This window comes from Mesoplodon mirus (genome assembly GCF_964341445.2).
Source record: "Mesoplodon mirus genome assembly, chromosome: 3".
NCBI lineage: Eukaryota > Metazoa > Chordata > Mammalia > Artiodactyla > Ziphiidae > Mesoplodon > Mesoplodon mirus.
The window spans coordinates 37984293-38000422 of NC_138978.1; the positions used below are offsets into that span (position 1 = coordinate 37984293).

General features: G+C 39.0%; 1 protein-coding gene across 1 annotated transcript in view; it reads left to right on the plus strand.

Annotated features, from left to right (window-relative positions):
* CCDC30 (coiled-coil domain containing 30) overlaps positions 1–16130 on the plus strand; it is a 129640-nt gene that overhangs the window by 8577 nt on the left and 104933 nt on the right. Inside the window, exons 3-4 of the mRNA XM_082614037.1 lie at positions 222–375; positions 5019–5090. Of these exons, the coding sequence (XP_082470163.1) occupies positions 222–375; positions 5019–5090 (226 nt within the window). The remainder of the gene's footprint in view (positions 1–221; positions 376–5018; positions 5091–16130) is intronic.

Here is a 16130-nt window from a genome sequence, read left to right on the forward strand (position 1 = left end):
CTTAGATATGTTAGGTTTGAACCTTGTGAAATTGCATGTTTATAGGTTAAAAACAATCAAATATCACCAGTTTTCTATGGTTCAACCTAATAAAAGAAGTGCACATAAATATTCTGTTTGCTACTCTTCTTTATTGGCTTTCAAACATTTATAGGTAATAGCACGATGTCATAAGGGTATATTTACTTTTTGGTGTACTACTAACAATGGTTTTATTTCAGTCCCATGATGAAGACCCAGAAAAAAGTAAAATATCACAAAACTGCAGAGAGAGAGATATGGAACAAGTAACGAGGAGGTTAGGGATGGCCCATGAAGAGATCCGAAGGCTCACTGATGAACTGCAAGGGAAGGAGAAAGAACAGAGTAAATTAGGTAAGCTGTGGTTACAGACGAACATGTCTAACAATGTTTTAAGTGTAATGATCCTACTCAGGTTGGAACATGAGAGCACTGAGAAAAAAAATCTTTTAAGATAAACACATAAAAGTCTGATATACAGCCTCATTTTCTACAGTGTCCAGAAATTTTTATTGAAGCATAGCATAACATACCTACCAAAAAGTGTACAACTACAATATTTACACTACCCAGTGCAAGAAATTTCCAGCACTCTGGAAGCCTTGTTTCTTCTTCCTATGTCTACATATTTTCTCCTCCCCAAAAATAATGACTATCCTAACTTTTAAGGTTATTTCTGAGTTTTGACTACAGGGAGTATGCATCCTTTAGTTTGTTTCTTTTGTTCAATCTTATGTTTGTGAGATTCATTTATGTTGTTGCATGTAGCAGTAGTTTGTTCACTTTTGTTGTTTGTACTCTAGTATTCCATTGAATAAGCCTACTCAATGTATTCTATTTATCCATTCTACTGATGATGGACATTTATGTTGTTTCCAGTTGTGCTCTATTATGAATTGTGCTGCTATGAATATTCTTGTGCTTATCTGTACATCTCTGATCATGACATTCCTAAGAGTAGAATTATTAGATCAAAGGGTTACGGGTTTGTTCTACTTTGGTAGATACTGCCATACTGTCTTCCAAATAGTTGTATTAATTTAAGATCTTCTCAGTTGTATATGAGATTTTGGTTGCTTCACATTCTTTGTCAATACTCAGTATTGTCAGTCTTATTAATTTTACCTTTTCTGATGAGTATGTACTAGTATTTAATTGTGGCTTTACTTTGCATTTCCCTGACAGCTAATGATGTTGAAAATCCTTTAATATGTTTGTTGTTATTATTGCTCATTTAGATATACTGTTTTGTGAAGTTCCTGCTCAAGTCTTGCACATATTTTTCTATTGGGTTGTATCTTTATGTTTTGTAGGAGTTTATTAATTTGTAGGCATTTTCTGTATATTCTGGATATGAGCCTTTTGTTGGATATAAATGTCATGTTAAGTTTTTTTGCCATATAGAAATGCTAATATTTATCAAGTCAGATTTAACCAAGTTATTCTTTATGGCTTCTGGGTTTTCACGTGTAAAGCCTTTTCTGTATCACTACAAGGTTATTGAAAATGTTCTCCTCTGGTGTTTTTTTTTTCTTTTAGTGCATTTATGGATTTATTATTTATGTTTCAATCTTTGCTTTATCTATAATTTATTTTAGTATGAAGTTTAAATTTTTAAAATGACTTCCTCTCTATATAATTTGCAATAATTAAAGAAATTAGACTGATTCTTTTTCATGCAGTATGTATGTTACTTTAGGATCATTTCTTAAAATGTTAAATGTATAAAACAATAATGATCCTGCCAAATTGATTGTGGAATTAAAAACAAAGAATATCAGGAGGGTTGAGATTTTGTTAAGAATGCATTTTAAACAGTGAACACAAATGACCTTTTCAGAATGATGGAAAATTGGGCTAACGGGTACACAATTGCATATATTTGTCAAAATTCATCAGATTACTTAAAAGCATGAATGTTACTGTATGCAAAGTATATCTCAATAAACCCAATTAGAAAAAAAAAGAAATTTGGCCACGTGATTCTGATGAGAAGCAGTCTGCTACTTGTAGTACAGAAGGAGAAAGGAAAAAGCAGGAGCCCTGTTATGTTTAGTTACATTTGGATGCAGCAGAACACAATCACATAGCACCCTGTTCCGTCAGCACTTGGTTGCTCTGGTGGATCCTAAACTATTAATTGAAAACTGTCTGCACAGTGAGTATCCCCAGGGGACCGCTGGGAAGCTGAGTTAGCAAGTCCTTTTAAAATATCATGTGTAGTGTCAGTGTGGGTCTTACGTGTTACTTCTTGAATCATCCATCAATTTATAGCCAGAATCTATCCCTAGGTATATGTGTTACATGATAGTGTTTCCCAAGTATTAGCCTATTTCTTTCAACAAACTGACTCTTTTAAATGAAGGACTTTATTTTAGTTTATTTTCTAGCTCTCTTTATATCACACCCAAAAATTTGTATGGGAATGAAAAATTTTGGCCAATAATAAAAATAGTTTTCAATAATAAAAAAGAATACATGCCAAATATTTATTTATTCTTCAATAAATAAATTACAAGAAAAAGATGAATTTTTAAAGGTTTGAAGGAATTATTAACCAAATATAATGTGTGGCCTTTGCTGGATTCTGATTCAAACAGGTTTTTTAACATTTATGAAACAGTTGGAAGTTTGAATGCTAATTGGCTATTTGTATTAAGGAATTCTTGTTAAATTTCCTTAATCACACATAATGGTATTGAGTTTATATTTAAAAAGAGTCCTTATCTTTTAGAGGTACATAGTGAAATATTTATAGATGAATGATATGATGTCTGGGAGATGCTTCAAAATACAGGCCCCTACCTTACACCTATACAAAAATTAACTAAGTGGACCACAGAACTAAATGTAAGAGTTAAAATTATAAAATGCTTAGAAGAAAACACAGGAGTAAATCCTTATGATCTGGAGTTAGGCAATCACATGTTAGATATAACACCAAAAACGAGAGTGATAAGAGAAAACCTAATAAATTGTACTTACTCAAAGTTTAAAATTTCTGTGCTTCAAAATATACTAACAAGAAAGTGAAAAGACAAACCACAGACTGAGAGAAATATTTGCAAATTATGTGTTTGATGTGGGACTCATATCCAGAATATATGAAGAATTCTCACATATTCTTTTATATTATTATAAAAAGACAGCCCAATTTTAAAGTAAACAAAATAAAATTTGAGTAGACATTTCTTTAGAGAAGGTATATGAATGGCCAATAGGCACATGAAAAGATGCTCAATGTCATTGGTCATTAGGGAAGTGCAAATTAAAACAATGAGATCCCTCTTCACACCCTCTAGAATGGCTATAATAAAAAAGACAATGACAAGTGTTGGCAAGGATGTGTAGAAATTGGAACATTGCTGATGGGATTGTAAAATGATGCAGACACTTTGGAAAACAATTTGGCAGTTTCTCAAGGTGTTAAATGTAAAATTATCATGTGACCCAGCAATTCCACTCCTGCGTGACCCAGGAGAAATGAAGACGTATGTCCACTCAAAAACTTGTATGAGAAGTTAACACAACATTGTAAGTCAACTACACTTCAATAAAATAAATTTAAAAAAAATCTTGTATGTGAATGTTCAGAGCACTATTATTTACAGTAGCCAAAACATAGAAACAACTCAAACGTCCATCATTTGGTGAGTAGATAAACAAAACGTGGTATATCCATCCTGTGCAGAAAATAGTTAACATAGAAAACCTGCTACTGGGAAGCTGCTGCATAGCACAGGGAGATAAGCTCGATGCTTTGTGATGACCTAGAGGGGTGGAGGAATAGGAAGGGTACGAGGGAGGCTCAAGAGGGAGGGGATATGGGGACACATGTATCCATATAGCTGATTCACTTTATTGTACAGCAGAAACTAACACAACATTGTAATGCAATTATACTCCAATAAAGATGTAAAAAAAAAAAAGAAGAAGAAGACCTGACACTGCTGTCCTTAGAAAGTCCTGCTTGTCAGGTTAGCCCTTGGCTAGTATCTGGAAACTTGCATTTGGGGAAGGTTCCCACCATTCCCCAATTTGTAATAGTGGCTTACTGTGCTTGACCTCTTTGTACAAACAATGTGATTTATGCTGAAAACCTGCTTTCCTTCTGAGAGTCTGGGATTTTGATGTGTCCTGGGCAGAAGGTGGTGTCTATGTCACCAGCCCCCAATAAATATGTTGACCACCGAGTCTGTAATGAATTTTCCTGGTAGACAACATTTCACATGAATTGTCAATTCATTGCTGGAGAAATTAAGCACACCCTGTGTGACTCCACTGGGAAAAGACTCTTGGAAGCTTGTGCCTGATTTCCTCTGCACCTTTTCTGTGTGATTGGGAATGATCTCTTACAAGATTCATGTGAGTGTCTTACTTCTGGGAGATTCCTCAACTTGCCATTATAGGAGGCCTATCAGCCATACCATTGGTGATGAGTAAACCACAGGAGGCAAAGTGATAAAACCTGGGTTAGAGAACCCAAATCCAAGACTCCAATGCCCCATATACTTTCCTTACGCCCTTCTGCTCTCCTCATAAAATTCTTGAATGGTACCAAAAGCTATTTCCTGAAATTTTGCTATTTTGATATTTCTAGAAACTACTGGCAAAATTCTAAATATTATTAATTGTAGGAATTAATTTTAAGTATTTCTGTGTGTAATTTCTTTTTACTAAACTGGTAGTACCATGCTTAAAAACTTTCAGCTGTTCCTGTTGTTTACAGTAGTCCAAACTCTTCAGCATAGAATCTGGTTAGGGAAACAGGGAAATATTACAAGATCAGATGATATCAAGGACAGGGATAAATATAAGGTGTAGTACGAATATTAAGAGGGGAATCTGGAAAACATTCCAGGAGGAGGTGACATTCAGAAAGTCAGGGGACAGCCATCAGAAAGAAAGTGTTCCAAAGAGAAATAGTCATTTGAAATTTGATTATTATACTAATCAGTTGCTCCATACACAAATATTTTGTTCTTTTTTTCTTTTAGATTCTGCACTTGAGAAGTCTCAACTAGAAATTGAGAAATTGAAAGAAAATTTGATAAAGCTGAAAGAAAATGGTGAGTCATTTTAGCAGATATAACAATATTTAATAATAAAATATCAAACAATAATATAATTTATGTTAGGTAATATTTTTAAATAATATTACTTAATAAATATAATAATATTACCACTACTTCTGTTGAGGCAGGAGATAGATGGGACCCAGGCTGAACAGTTGGAGTTCGTCCCCTGTGGACAGATACTCCAAAATAGCAGGAGGGAGGAGAAGCTAAGCCCTGCCCAGACAAAAGATAAAAGACCACATATTCCTCATTCTCGAAGGAGAAGACCTTCCTGACTACACACATGCAGAAAGGATCCTTGAAGATCGAAAAGGGAGGGGGCGCCACCCCATAGTAGGTGATGTCAGGCTACCCATAGGCCTCTTCGCTAGAATCCATCTTGGCTAAGAGATGTGTGCGCACACGTGGGAGGACGCTGAGATATACCAAATACAGGCTCAGGCCAGGCAAAGCAAGATGACTGGCCAAGGAAACGTGGAAGAAATGCCCCATAAAGGTGAATCAAACTACCACTAGGGTGTGACTCTCTCTCTGAGCCCCCCGGTGTGTCTATCCACAGGTACCCTTTTTCCTCCTAATAAACACTTTACTTGTTTCACTACTTTCTGTCTTTGTGGGAATTCATTTCTGCAGAGCTGTATGGGCCAGGGCTTTGTCACTGGTCACTGGTCTAGTGCCTAGGATTCAGCACTCTCACTGTCGCGGCCTGACTTTAATCTCTGTCTGGGAACCAAAATCCTGCTTCAAGCCGCTGCAGACTGAGGCCACCCTAGATCACTATTATTACTATATCTACTGCTATTACTATTACTACCACTTGTTGCTTACTAACAGGTACGCTGTCAGGCATTTTATTTATTTATTAAAAATTTTTTTAACATATTTATTGGAGTATAATTGCTTTACAATGGTTAGTTTCTGCTTTATAACAAAGTGAATCAGTTATACATATACATATGTCCCCATATCTCTTCTCTCTTGTGTCTCCCTCCCTCCCACCCTCCCTAATCCACCCCTCTAGCTGGTCACAAAGAACCCAGCTGATCTCACTGTGCCATGCGGCTCCTTCCCACTAGCTATCTATCTATTTTACGTTTGGTAGTGTATATATGTCCATGTCACTCTCTCACTTAGTCCCAGCTTACCCTTCCCCCTCCCCATATCCTCAAGCCCATTCGCTAGTAGGACTGCGTCTTTATTCCCATCTTGCCCTTAGGTTCTTCATGACCTTTTTTTTTTTAGATTCCATATATATGTGTTAGCATATGGTATTTGTTTTTCTCTTTCTGACTAACTTCCCTCTGTATGACAGTCTCTAGGTCCATCCACCTCACTACAAATAACTCAATTTCATTTCTTTTTACGGCTGAGTAATATTCCATTGTATATATGTTCCACATCTTTTTTTTTATTAGTTTCTGCTTTATAACAAAGTGAATCAGTCATACATATACATCTGTTCCCACATCCCTTCCCTCATACATCTCCCTCCCTCCCACCCTCCCCATCCCACCCCTCCAGGCGGTCACAAAGCACCGAGCTGATCTCCCTGTGCTCTGCGGCTGCTTCCCACTATCTATCTACCTTACATTTGGTAGTGTATATATGTCCATGCCTCTCTTTCGCTTTGTCACAGCTTACCCTTCCCCCTCCCCATATCCTCAAGTCCATTCTCAAGTAGGTCTGTGTCTTTATTCCCGTTTTACCCCTAGGTTCTTCATGACATTTTTTTTTAATTCCATATATATGTGTTAGCATACGGTATTTGTCTTTCTCTTTCTGACTTACTTCACTCTGTATGACAGACTCTAGGTCTATCCACCTCATTACAAATAGCTCAGTTTCGTTTCTTTTTATGGCTGAGTAATATTCCATTGTAAATATGTGCCACATCTTCTTTATCCATTTATCTGTCGATGGACACTTAGGTTGCTTCCATGTCTTGGCTATTGTAAATAGAGCTGCAATGAACATTTTGGTACATGACTCTTTTTGAATTATGGTTTTCTCAGGGTATATGCCCAGTAGTGGGGTTGCTGGATCATATGGTAGTTCTATTTTTAGTTGTTTAAGGAACCTCCATACTGTTCTCCATAATGGCTGTATGAATCTACATTCCCACCAAAAGTACAAGAGGGTTCCCTTTTCTCCACACCCTCTCCAGCATTTATTGTTTCTAGATTTTTTGATGATGGCCATCCTGACCAGTGTGAGGTGATATCTCATTGTAGTTTTGATTTGCATTTCTCTAATGATTAATGATGTTGAGCATTCTTTCATGTGTTTGTTGGCAATCTGTATATCTTCTTTGGAGAAATGTCTATTTAGGTCTTCTACCCATTGTTGGATTGGGTTCTTTGTTTCTTTGATATTGAGCTGCATGAGCTGCTTGGAAATTTTGGACATTAATCCTTTGTCAGTTGCTTCATTTGCAAATATTTTCTCCCATTCTGAGGGTTGTCTTTTGGTCTTGTTTATGGTTTCCTTTGCTGTGCAAAAGCTTTTAAGTTTCATTAGGTCCCATTTGTTTACTTTTTTTTTGTTTGTTTGTTTGTTTGTTTGTTTGTTTTTTTTGCTGTACGCGGGCCTCTCACTGCTGTGGCCTCTCCCGTTGCGGAGCACAGGCTCCGGACACACAGGCTCCGCGGCCATGGCTCGTGGGCCCAGCCGCTCCGCGGCATGTGGGATCTTCCGGGATCGGGGCACGAACCCGTGTCCCCTGCATCGGCAGGCGGACTCTCAACCACTGCGCCACCAGGGAAGCCCTCCATTTGTTTACTTTTGTTTTTATTTCCATTTCTCTAGGAGGTGGGTCAAAAAGGATCTTGCTGTGATTTATGTCATAGAATGTTCTGCCTATGTTTTCCTCTAAGAGTTTGATAGTGTCTGGCCTTACATTTAGGTCTCCAATCCATTTTGAGTTTATTTTTGTGTATGGTGTTAGGGAGTGTTCTAATTTCATTCCTTTACATGTAGCTGTCCAGTTTTCCCAGCACCACTTATTGAAGAGGCTGTCTTTTTTCCACTGTATATTCTTGCCTCCTTTATCAAGATAAGGTGACCATATGTGTGTGGGCTTATCTCTGGGCTTTCTATCTTGTTCCATTGATCTATATTTCTGTTTTTGTGCCAGTACCATACTGTCTTGATTACTGTAGCTTTGTAGTATAGTCTGAAGTCCAGGAGCCGGATTCCTCCAGCTCCGTTTTTCTTTCTCAAGATTGCTTTGGCTATTCGGGGTCTTTTTTGTTTCCATACAAATACTGAATTTTTTGGTTCTAGTTCTGTGAAAAATACCAGTGGTAGTTTGATAGGGATTGCATTGAATCTGTAGATTGCTTTGGGTAGTATAGTCATTTTCACAATGTTGATTTTTCCAATCCAAGAACATGGTATATCTCTCCATCTATTTGTATCATCTTTAATTTCTTTCATCATTGTCTTATAATTTTCTGCATACAGGTCTTTTGTCTCCTTAGGTAGGTTTATTCCTAGATATTTTATTCTTTTTGTTGCAATGGTAAATGGGAGAGTTTTCTTGATTTCTCTTTCAGATTTTTCATCATTAGTGTACAGGAATGCCAGAGATTTCTGTGCATTACTTTACCAAATTTACTTTACCAAATTCATTGATTAGCTCTAGTAGTTTTCTGGTAGCATCTTTAGGATTCTGTATGTATAGTATCATGTCATGTGCAAACAGTGACAGCTTTACTTCTTCTTTTCCAATTTGGATTCCTTTTATTTCTTTTGTTCTCTGATTGCTGTGGCTAAAACTTCCAAAACTATGTTGAATAAGAGTGGTGAGAGTGGGCAACCTTGTCTTGTTCCTGATCTTAGTGGAAATGGTTTCAGTTTTTCACCATTGAGGACAATGTTGGCTGTGGGTTTGTCATATATGACCTTTATTATGTTGAGGAAAGTTCCCTCTATGCCTACTTTCTGGAGGGCTTTTATCATAAATAGGTGTTGAATTTTGTCGAAAGCTTTCTCTGCATCTATTGAGATGATCAAATGGTTTTTCTCCTTCAATTTGTTAATATGGTGTATCACATTGATTGATTTGCATATATTGAAGAATCCTTGCATTCCTGGAATAAACCCCACTTTATGATCTTGGAGTATGATCCTTTTAATGTGCTGTTGGATTCTGTTTGCTAGTATTTTGTTCAGGATTTTTGCATCTATGTTTATCAGTGATATTGGCCTGTAGTTTTCTTTCTTTGTGACATCTTTGTCTGGTTTTGGTATCAAGGTGATCGTAGCCTTGTAGAATGAGTTTGGGAGTGTTCCTCCCTCCGCTATATTTTGGAAGAGTTTGAGAAGAATAGGTGTTAGCTCTTCTCTAAATGTCTGATAGAATTCGCCTGTGAAGCCATCTGGTCCTGGGCTTTTGTTTGTTGGAAGATTTTTTATCACAGTTTCAATTTCAGTGCTTGTGATTGGTCTGTTCATATTTTCTATTTCTTCTTGGTTTAGTCTTGGAAGGTTGTGCATTTCTAAGAATTTGTCCATTTCTTCCAGGTTGTCCATTGTATTGGCATAGAGTTGCTTGTAGTAATCTCTCATGATCCTTTGTATTTCTGCAGTGTCAGTTGTTACTTCTCCTTTTTCATTTCTAATTCTATTGATTTGAGTCTTGTCCCTTTTTTTCTTGATGAGTCTGGCTAATGGTTTATCAATTTTGTTTATCTTCTCAAAGAACCAGCTTTTAGTTTTATTGATCTTTGCTATTGTTTCCTTCATTTCTTTTTCATTTATTTCTGATCTGATCTTTATGATTTCTTTCCTTCTGCTAACTTTGGGGTTCTTTTGTTCTTCTTTCTCTAATTGCTTTAGGTGTAAGGTTAGGTTGTTTATTTGAGATGTTTCTTGTTTCTTAAGGTAGGATTGTATTGCTATAAACTTCCCTCTTAGAACTACTTTTGCTGCATCCCATAGGTTTTGGGTTGTCGTGTTTCATTGACATTTGTTTCTAGGAATTTTTTTAATTTCTTCAGTGATCTCTTGGTTATTAATAGTGTGTTGTTTAGCCTCCATGTGTTTGTATTTTTTACAGATTTTTCCTGTAATTGATATCTAGTCTCATAGTGTTGTGGTCAGAAAAGATACTTGATATGATTTGAATTTTCTTAAATTTACCAAGGATTGATTTGTGACCCAAGATATGATCTATCATGGAGAATGTTCCATGAGCACTTGAGACAATGTGTATTCTGTTGTTTTTGGATGGACTGTCCTATAAATATCAATTAAGTCCATTATGTTTAATATGTCATTTAAAGCTTGTGTTTCCTTCTTTTTTTCCATTTTGGATGATCTGTTCATTGGTGAAACTGGGGTGTTAAAGTCCCCTACTGTGATTGTGTTACTGTCGATTTCCCCTTTTGTGGCTGTTAGTATTTGCCTTATATTTTGAGGTGCTCCTATGTTGGGTGCATAAATATTTACAATTGTTATATCTTCTTGGATTGATCCCTTGATCATTATGTAGTGTCCTTCTTTGTCTTTTGTAATAGTCTTTGTTTTAAAGTCCATTTTGTCTGATATGAGAATAGCTACTCGAGGTTTCTTTTGATTTCCATTTGCATGGAATATCTTTTTCCATCCCCTCACTTTCAGTCTGTATGTGTCCGTAGGTCTGAAGTGGGTCTCTTGTAAGCAGCATATATACAGGTCTTGTTTTTGTATCCATTCAGCCAATCGATGTCTTTTGGGTGGAGCATTTAATCCATTTACATTTAAGGTAATTATTGATATGTATGTTCCTATTACCATTTTGTTAATTGTTTTGGGTTTGTTATTGTAGGTCTTTTCCTTCTCTTGTGTTTCCTGCCTAGAGAAGTTCCTTTAGCATTTGTTGTATAGCTGGTTTGGTGGTGCTGAATTCTCTTAGCTTTTGCTTTCTGTAAAGGTTTTAATTTCCCCGTCAAATCTGAATGAGATCCTTGCTGGGTAGAGTAATCTTGGTTGCAGGTTTTTCTCCTTCATCACTTTAAATGTGTCCTGCCACTGCCTTCTGGCTTGCAGAGTTTCTGCTGAAAGATCAGCACATCTTTTGTTGTTGTTGTTGTTAACCTTATGGGGATTCCCTTGTGTGTTATTTGTTATTTTTCCCTTGCTGCTTTTAATATTTTTTCTTTCTATTTAATTTTTGATAGTTTGATTAATATGTGTCTTGGCATGTTTCTCCTTGGATTGGTCCAGCATGGGACTCTCTGTGCTTCCTGGACTCTGTTAACTATTTCCTTTCCCATATTAGGGAAGTTTTCAACTATAATCTCTTCAAATATTTTCTCAGTCCCTTTCTTTTTCTCTTCTTCTTTTGGGACCCCTATAATTCGAATGTTGGTATGTTTAATGTTGTCCCAGAGGCCTCTGATACTGTCCTCCATTCTTTTCATTCTTTTTTCTTTATTCTGCTCTGCAGTAGTTATTTCCACTATTTTATCTTCCAGGTCACTTATCCGTTCTTATGCCTCAGTTATTCTGCCATTGATCCCTTCTAGAGAATTTTTAATCTCATTTATTGTGTTGTTCATCTCTGTTTGTTTATTCTTTAGTTCTTCGAAGTCCTTGTTAAACATTTCTTGTATTTTCTCCATTCTATTTCCAAGATTTTGGATCATCTTTACTATCATTACTCTGAATTCTTTTTCAGGTAGACTGCCTATTTCCTCTTCATTTGTTAGGTCTGGTGGGGTTTTGCCTTGCTCCTTCATCTGCTGTGTTTCTCGGTGTTCTCATTTTGCTTAACTTACTGTGTTTGGGGTCTCCTTTTCGCAGCCTGCAGGTTCGTAGTTCCCGTTGTTTTTGGTGTCTGTCCCCAGTGGCTAAGGTTGGTTCAGTAGGTTGTGTAGGCTTCCTGGTGGAGGGGACTAGTGCCTGTGTTCTGGTGGGTGAGGCTGGATCTTGTCTTTCTGGTGGGCAGGTCCACGTCTGGTGGTGTGTTTTGGGGTGTCTGTGGACTTATTAGGATTTTAGTCAGCCTCTCTGCTAATGGATGGGGTTGTGTTCCTGTCTTGCTAGTTGTTTGGCATAGGGTGTCCAGCACTGTAGCTTGCTGGTTGTTGAGTGGAGCTGGTCTTGGTGTTGAGATGGAGATCTCTGGGAGATTTTCACTGTTTGATATTACATGGAGCTGGGAGGTCTCTTGTGGACCAGTGTCCTGAAGTTGGCTCTCCCATCTCAGAGGCACAGCACTGACGCCTGGCTGGAGCACCAAGAGCCTGTCATCCACACAGCTCAGAATAAAAGGGAGGAAAAAAAAGAAAGAAAGAAAGAAGAAGATAAAATAAAATAAAATAAAGTTATTAAAATAAAAAATATATGTAGAAAAAGAATTTTGTATTTGTAGAAAAAAAATTTTTAAGTAAAAAAAATTAAAAACAAAAACAAAAACGGACAGACAGAACCCTAGGACAAATGGTAAAAGCAAAGCTATACAGACAAAATTGCACACTCACAAAAAGAGAAAAAGGGAAAAAATATATATATATCGTTGCTCCCGAAGTCCACCTCCTCAATTTGGGATGATTCGTTGTCTATTCAGGTATTCCACAGATGCAGGGTACATCAAGTTGACTGTGGAGGTTTAATCCGCTGCTCCTGAGGCTGATGGGAAAGATTTCCCTTTCTCTTCTTTGTTCGCACAGCTCCTGGGGTTCAGCTTTGGATTTGGCCCTGCCTCTGCATGTAGGTCGCCTGAGGGCATCTGTTTTTCGCTCAGACAGGACGGGATTAAAGGAGCAGCTGATTAGGGGGCTCTGGCTCACTCAGGCCGGGAGGAGGGGCGGGGTACGGAGTGCGGGGCGAGCCTGTGGCGGCAGAGGCCGGCGTGACGTTGCATCAGCCTGAGGCGCGCCGTGAGTTCTCCCGGGGAAGTTGTCCCTGGATCACAGGACCCTGGCGGTGGCGGGCGGTACAGGCTCCCGGGAGGGGCCGTGTGGACACTGACCCGTGCTTTCACACAGGCTTCTTGGTGGCTGCAGCAGCAGCCTGCCTTAGCATCCCATCCCCGTCTCTGGGGTCCGCGCTGATAGCTGCGGCTCGCGCCCGTCTCTGGAGCTCCTTAAGCGGCCCTCGCGCGCCAGGAAACAAAGAGGCAAGAAAAAGTCTCTTGTCTCTTCGGCAGGTCCAGACTTTTTCCCGGACTCTGTCCCAGCTAGCTGGGGCACACGAGCCCCTTCAGGCTGTGTTCACACAGCCAACCCCAGTCCTCTCCCTGGTATCCGACCTCCGAAGCCCGAGCCTCAGCTCCCAGCCCCGTCCGCCCCGGCGGGCGAGCAGACAAGCCTCTCGGGCTGATGAGTGCCGGTCGGCTCCGATCCTCTGTGCGGAAATCTCTCCGCTTTGCCCTCCGCACCCCTGTTCCTGTGCTCTCCTCCGCGACTCGGAAGCTTTCCCCCTCCACCACCCGCAGTCTCCGCCCGCGAATGGGCTTCCTAGTGTGTGGAAACCTTTCCTCCTTCACGGCTCCCTCCCACTGGTGCAGGTCCCGTCCCTATCCTTTTGTCTCTGTTTATTCTTTTTTCTTTTGCCCTATCCAGGTACATGGGGAGTTTCTTGCCTTTTGGGAGGTCTGAGGTCTTCTGCCAGCGTTTAGTAGGTGTTCTGTAGGAGTTGTTCCCCGTGTAGATGTATTTCTGATGTATTTGTGGGGAGGAAGGTGATCTCCGTGTCTCACTCTTCCGCCATCTTGAAGCTCCTCTCCTGTCAGGCATTTTAAATGGATTATCTCTAATGTTAACAACAGTGACAAGTTGTATTATTATTACCATTTCATTGATAAAAAAACTGAGTCATGACGAGGTTAAATGAATTGTCCAATAGCTACTTTAGAGACTTCCCTGGTGGCACTGGCACAGTGGTTAAGAATCTGCCTGCCAGTGCAGAGGACTCTGGATCAAGCCCTGGTCGGGGAAGATCCCACATGCCGCGGAGCACCTAAGCCTGCGCACCACGACTACTGAGCCTGTGCTCTAGGGCCTGTGTGCTGAAACTACTGAAACCTGTGTGCCTAGAACTCATGCTCCGCAGCAAAAGAAGTCACCGCAATGAGAAGCTCGCGCACCGCAACAAAGAGTAGCCCCTGCTAATCGCAACTGAGAAAAGACTGCGCGCAGCCAAAAAAAAAAAAAAAAAAGCTACATAAAGTATTAGAGCTGGTATTTCAGTCCATATATGTCTGACTCCAAAACCTTTGGTCAACACAAACAATACATATTTTACTGGGACCACTGAGATCAAGGCAACTTATAATACATTTAACAACACTTCACACATATTTGTTTGCTGGGAAGCCAATAGGCTTGGAATAAGTGGTGAATTAGTTAATCTGACCCTATCTTGGCTGTGTAAAAATGATACCAGCTATAAATAATGTAATGACATTTGAGTGTCATAATGGTAGTAACTACGAAAATAATTTAAAATATGTTTACCAATTTTAATAGTTATAAAACTAGGTTTATTTACCCTGTGCTCTTGTGATTTATAATGAGAAACATGTATTTGGTCTTCATCCTTGTTTCTGCCACCCCCAAGCCCTTGGAATTTCCTAAGTGATAAGAACAGTAGGGCTGTCTTTTGTCGTGGTAATGAGGACTCTTGGAAAGCCCCTCGGTAACCAAAGGATGGGAGTTAGTTGCCAGGGGAGCCAACCACGTGATTAGAGGGTTGGAACTTTCAGTGCCACCCTCCACCCCCTCTGTAACCCCAACTCCTCCGTGTCCCCACCCCCACCTCCTAGGAGGGGGGAGGGGCTGGAGATTAAGTTCAATTGCCAGTGGCCAGTGATTTAATCAGTCGTGCCTGTGTAATGAAGCTTTCATAGAAACCCAAAGGAGCGGGTTCAGGGAGCTTCCGGGTTGGTAAACACATGGAAATTTGGGGAGCGTAGCGCACTCAGGGAGGGCATGAAAGGTCTGCACCCCTTTCCCCAGACCTTGCCCTTAGGCATCTCTTCCATCTAGCTATTCCTGAGTTACATTCCTTTATAATAAACCGGGTAATCTAGTAAATAAAACGTTTCCCTGAGTTCTTTGAGCTGCTTTAACAAATTAATCAAACCCAAGGAGGAGGTCATGGGAACCTCTGATTTATAACCAATCGGCCAGAAGCACAGATAACAACCTGCCCTTTCAATTGGCATCCGAAGCAGAGGGCAGTCCTGTGCGGCTGAGCCCTTAACCCGTGGAATCTGATGCTATCTCCACGTAGATAGCCTCAGAACTAAGTTGAATTGTAGAACAGCAAGCTGGCATCGGAGAATTACGTAGGTGTGTGGGGAAAAAAAAACCATGCATTACAATTGATGATCAGGATTGTTTAAAAAATATATGAATACAATTATAAAATGAACACTGCTTTCTTAGTAACTGATAGAGCAAGAAAACAAAATCAGTAAGCATATAGAAGACCTAATAACACTACTAAGCCACATGACATCATCGATAATTATAGAAAACTCCACCAGAAGTATTATATTCTTTTCAAGTACATATGGAGCATTCACAAAATTATGTTATCGCCATAAAACAAATTTCTGCAGAAGAACTGAAATCATTCAAATTATGTTCTCTGACCATAATAGAATTAAACCAAAAAGCAATAACAGTGGTATGTTTAGAAAATCGCCAAATATTTGGAAGTTGAATAAGATACTTCTAAACTGCCATGCCTTCCGAGAAAAAATTACAAGGGATATTACAAAGTATTTTCTATGAATTAACTTGAATGACAATGAAAACACTGAACATATCAGTATTTGTGGGATGCATCTAAGCCAGTGCTTAAGAGGGAAACTTATCCCATTTAATGCTTATACCAGAAATCAAGAAAGGACTCAAAATAATCTAAGCTTCTACTTAAAAAACCCAGGATAAGAACAAATTAAATCCAAAGCAAGCAAAAAGAAGGAGATATTTAAAATAAGATTGAGGTCAATAAAAGTAAAAACAGAACAAAATAGAATAAATTAGTGGCATGAAGGGCTGGTTCTTCGGAAGGATCAATAATATTGGTAAACGT